At 32.1% G+C, this 4,236-nt stretch overlaps 1 protein-coding gene across 1 annotated transcript; it reads left to right on the top strand.

The window, feature by feature from the left end:
* Window positions 1-1,269: 1,269 nt before the first annotated feature.
* On the top strand, window positions 1,270-2,486 carry LOC104515538 (zinc finger RNA-binding protein-like). Its single transcript, XM_010159550.1, has 3 exons — window positions 1,270-1,378; window positions 1,487-1,584; window positions 2,307-2,486. The coding sequence occupies exons 1-3, from the start codon at window positions 1,270-1,272 to the stop codon at window positions 2,484-2,486; spliced, it is 387 nt and encodes a 128-aa protein (XP_010157852.1).
* Window positions 2,487-4,236: the final 1,750 nt, after the last annotated feature.

The following is a 4,236-nucleotide window of genomic DNA, read 5'->3' as shown; positions in this document are numbered from 1 at the left end:
CTGGACTCGGTCCAACCAGTTGATACAGATCCTGTGTGATACAGTGGGAATATGGAAATATCATGCTCAAGAATTAAAATTTGACAGTTTAATTGAGCTAAAATAGAAAGGAATGGGCACCCTTAGTGAGGGCTTATAGTTACTTGCATGCATTAGAATAGGCATTCACTCTTGGAAAATAAAAATAATAAGCAACATTTGAACAACTGTAAACTCAGCAGAGCAACCAAACAACAAAATAAAAAAAAACCCTCACCAAAAAATGAGATACACATTGTTTGAAAATGAAACTTGTGAAATAAGTGGTATTGAAACAACCATTTAATACTGAAAAAGCTACAGAAAGGTATTCTTTACTTTTGCAAATATATTTAATAGCTTTTCCGGAAAAAAAAAATTGTGTCTAATAAAAGTAAACAATGGAAATATTCACTGAAAATGCAGTATTTAAAATACAGGTAATAATTTAAACAGTTTTAACTGATATCAGTAATGTGTAAATTTTAGAAAACCTGTTTATCATCAAGGGTTTCTTTTTACACTTGTTAGCCTATATCCAAGAAAAATCTTGCTGTGAACTTCAGTTTTGCTAAGCTGAAGAACTAGTAATCACTTAAACTTTAAAACGTCATTAAATTTTTGATGCTTTAAGTTTCTGTATTCTTGTAGAAAAAAAAATTCTCTGTAGCATACTGTTAATTTCAGTAGATGACTCAAATTCATAATTTCATACTGTGTGCTGTTTATTTATGTGGGTGTGTTGTGGTTTAATTGTTAGCAACATCTAAAAACACCAGTTATCCATACTCTTTTCAGCCAAATCTAAAACATAGCCTCAAACAAATCCAAAACATAGCATCATACAGCTACTGTGAAGAAAATTAACTCTGTCCCAACTAAAACCAGCATGGGGTGACAGATTCTGGTGACCCACCATGTGCCATGCTCTCTCAAAAAGTGGATGGACAAGTTGTCTACTTGCATATGTAGGTTTACTACTGTATAAATTTCTGCAAAACTTTTGGACAACTTGTGATGATAAGAATATCAGTATCAGTACTCAGTGTTAATCTTGCAGCAGCTTTCTTTTTATTCATCATAAGATGTCTGATTTTTTTTTCTGTTTTAACTGAAAGTGTTCTCTAATGTGTAATGTTCTTCAAAATTCCAGTATGAAAAGTTCTGTATTGAACAACAGTAGTAGCTTTTTTTTTTTTGTTTTAATCAATCTTCTAAATTGGCTGGATTTTCTTATTATTGGTCTAGGCTATGGAGTTGCTTGTGGAAAAAGCAATTAGCAGTGCTACTGGACCACAGAGTCCTGGAGATGCACTGAGAAGAGTTTTTGAGTGTATATCTTCAGGAATCATCCTTCAAGGCAAGTTGCATTTGATCAGTGTCTGTATACTTATGCCTAACATATAAAATCTGTAATCTTGGTTAAAATAAGACAGAGATATGCTACTAATTAGCCTAACTGTTGTAGGTGGTCCTGGCCTTCTAGACCCTTGTGAGAAAGATCCTTTTGATACACTTGCTGTAATGACAGATCAGCAACGAGAGGATATTACTTCAAGTGCACAGGTAAGGACAAGTCTGTGTAAAGAACTAAATTTGATAGCTGGTTTTCTGGGTGGGTGGTTTTTTTGTGGTTTTGTTTGGTTTGTTTTTTTTTAATGAAGCTACAGGGTGAACGTTTTCCTTTCTTAGAATATAGTGCAGTCTTTCAGATGATCAGTCTTAAGCTAGGCAATTAAAATGTCACAACAGAGGATGTATAATAGTGTTAATTTTTGCACTAAAATTGTCCTGACAAGTTTGAAGCACTCCCATCTATATATGTATAGATGTAAAGATGCTCACTCTACAGGAGTATGTTATTAGATTTAAAATTACATTGGCATTTAATATTTTAAATAAAACTGTGTAAGTTTAATATTTATTGTATCCACTTATAGTATTGACCATTCACATTTGCAGCTTAAGAGGTTACTGCCCCTATCTCTTCATTTGATCCTTTTGCTAAGATTACTAATGCGTAATGGGACATGTGACAAGCCTTAGCTGCTTCAGTGCAAGTCCAGCAGCTAAAAAACATGTATATTATTTTTAGGCTAAGAGGATGTACTTTGTACAGAAGCAGCAAATGTGACATATGTATTTTATTGTGTCGAATTTTTGGGGGGAAGGAAGAGGGGTTAATAAGAGCTAAAGATAATATAATGCACCACTAATGTTATTCATTAACTGTTTGACAGAGTACTCAAAATTGACATTTGTTTCTAACAGAAATATCTTCTTTCTAGTTGGCACTGAGACTCCTTGCATTCCGTCAAATACACAAAGTTTTAGGAATGGATCCATTACCGCAGATGAATCAACGCTTCAACATCCATAATAATCGTAAAAGGAGAAGGGACAGTGATGGTGTTGATGGATTTGAAGCAGAGGGAAAAAAAGACAAAAAAGATTATAATAACTTTTAAAAATGTTTGTCATCAGTGCTAAGATCAAAGATGATTAAAAGTCCATTTGTTTCCTTGCTTTTAAATGAACATAATAATGTCCATTTAAAACATCCAAAACCAACTTGGTAATTTCAAAGAGAACCATCTAGCTCTTCTGAGAGATACTGAATATTTTAATTATTGTATCAGACAAATTATGGATGGAAAAACTGCAAATGGAAACTGTTGCCATTGAAAAAAATAGTTTGAGGGTTTTTTCATCATTGCATTTTCTTTAAATGTGTTGCTAACTTAAGTAACTTTGTTTTGTCCATTTTTTGTTAACAAGTGTACTGTCTTCTTATCTTGACTGTATTTAATGCAGCATTTTTGCTTCTGTTGCTTATGTGTATTTCAACTTTATTTAGAAGTTTTTCTGTTTGCCTTTGACACTAGCTGTATAAATTACTTTGTGTTAGTATAAACTGTTCCTCTCCCAATTAATATTTTACAGAAATTTCTTTTGTAAAGTGAGACTGCAGGGTTGTGGTTTGGGGTTTTTTTTCCTAAATATGAAGGAGTTACAACACATAAGTATCCTGCCATTTGAGTGCTCAGAATTAAAGGTTTTTGCCAATATTGTGGCATTTGTCTCCTTAGTGTGATATAATAGTGTAATTAAGACATATTTGTATTAATCTAATCAAGTTTGCTGTTAGTTATGCATTAGCAGTATAAAAGCTAATATATATGGTATGGTCTTGCAACAGTTTTAAAGCAGCTGCATAATTGATCAAAGTTTTGCATGATGTTTTTATTTTTAATAGAAGGGCATTTAAAACTTTGTGACATAGCAAAGCCAAAAAATAGCTTTCTGAATTTCTTTTCTCAACGTACAAGCAGAAGCAGTCATTTCCCATTTGGGCAAAGTTAGTCATTCTTTTCAGTCAACTTTGTTGATATTATATTAATGTCTCTCAGCCCTTAAAATAAATTTTTGTCATATCAGTGCCTGTGAGTTTATGCCTTATAGCTATTCCTGTATAAACTTTCCGTGTTTTTTTTTCAATAATTCAAATTTTAAAAACTGAAGTATTAATGAAAAAGTGAAGGTTATCAAAGGAAAACAAGCAAACATAAAAAATTATTTGATGTGGCCATAGTTTATGCTTTCAAAAAGCTAAATATAGCAGTGGTGTAGTAAAGTTGCATCATATTCTTGATGTATGCTCTGGTACATAGGTGTGATTTCTTGTCACAGCACCACAGTGGAATACATAAATAAAAGCTAAAATTTATTAAATGACTAAAATTCATGATACACTGGAAAATGAAGCTTCATTCATTCTGATCAGTGTGAATTATGCTTTGTTGCAAACCCATAAAAAGCACAGATTAACAGAGACTAACATTCTGATAACTACTTTATCGACATCTGTAGGAGAGTATCACACATTATAAAGATCACTTGTTATTTCTGGTACAATTTATTTAAAAAAAGATTTTGTTACATTTTTGAGGTTAAATTTATCTTTAATTTTTTATAGTAAATAGCTGTTGGATTAGGGGGAAGTTTTTGTTTGCAACACCTACTGCTAACAGCATGGGCCTGTGTAATAAAAATACAATATTATAGAAAAATAGAGGGAGTCTTAAAAAATTTAATACAGTGCTCTTCAAGCATCAGAATGCAGTTTTAAAAGGAGTGATTATTAGTGGTTAACATATGAAAGGAAAGTTTTCTCATTGTAGGAAAGATTTTTTACCAATTTCAGCATCACATACAATA

Source organism: Eurypyga helias, unplaced genomic scaffold, assembly GCF_000690775.1.
Source record: "Eurypyga helias isolate BGI_N326 unplaced genomic scaffold, ASM69077v1 scaffold1759, whole genome shotgun sequence".
NCBI classification, from domain to species: domain Eukaryota; kingdom Metazoa; phylum Chordata; class Aves; order Eurypygiformes; family Eurypygidae; genus Eurypyga; species Eurypyga helias.
The sequence above is the reverse complement of the archived record's forward strand: the minus strand, read 5'-3'. Positions and strand labels throughout refer to the sequence as shown.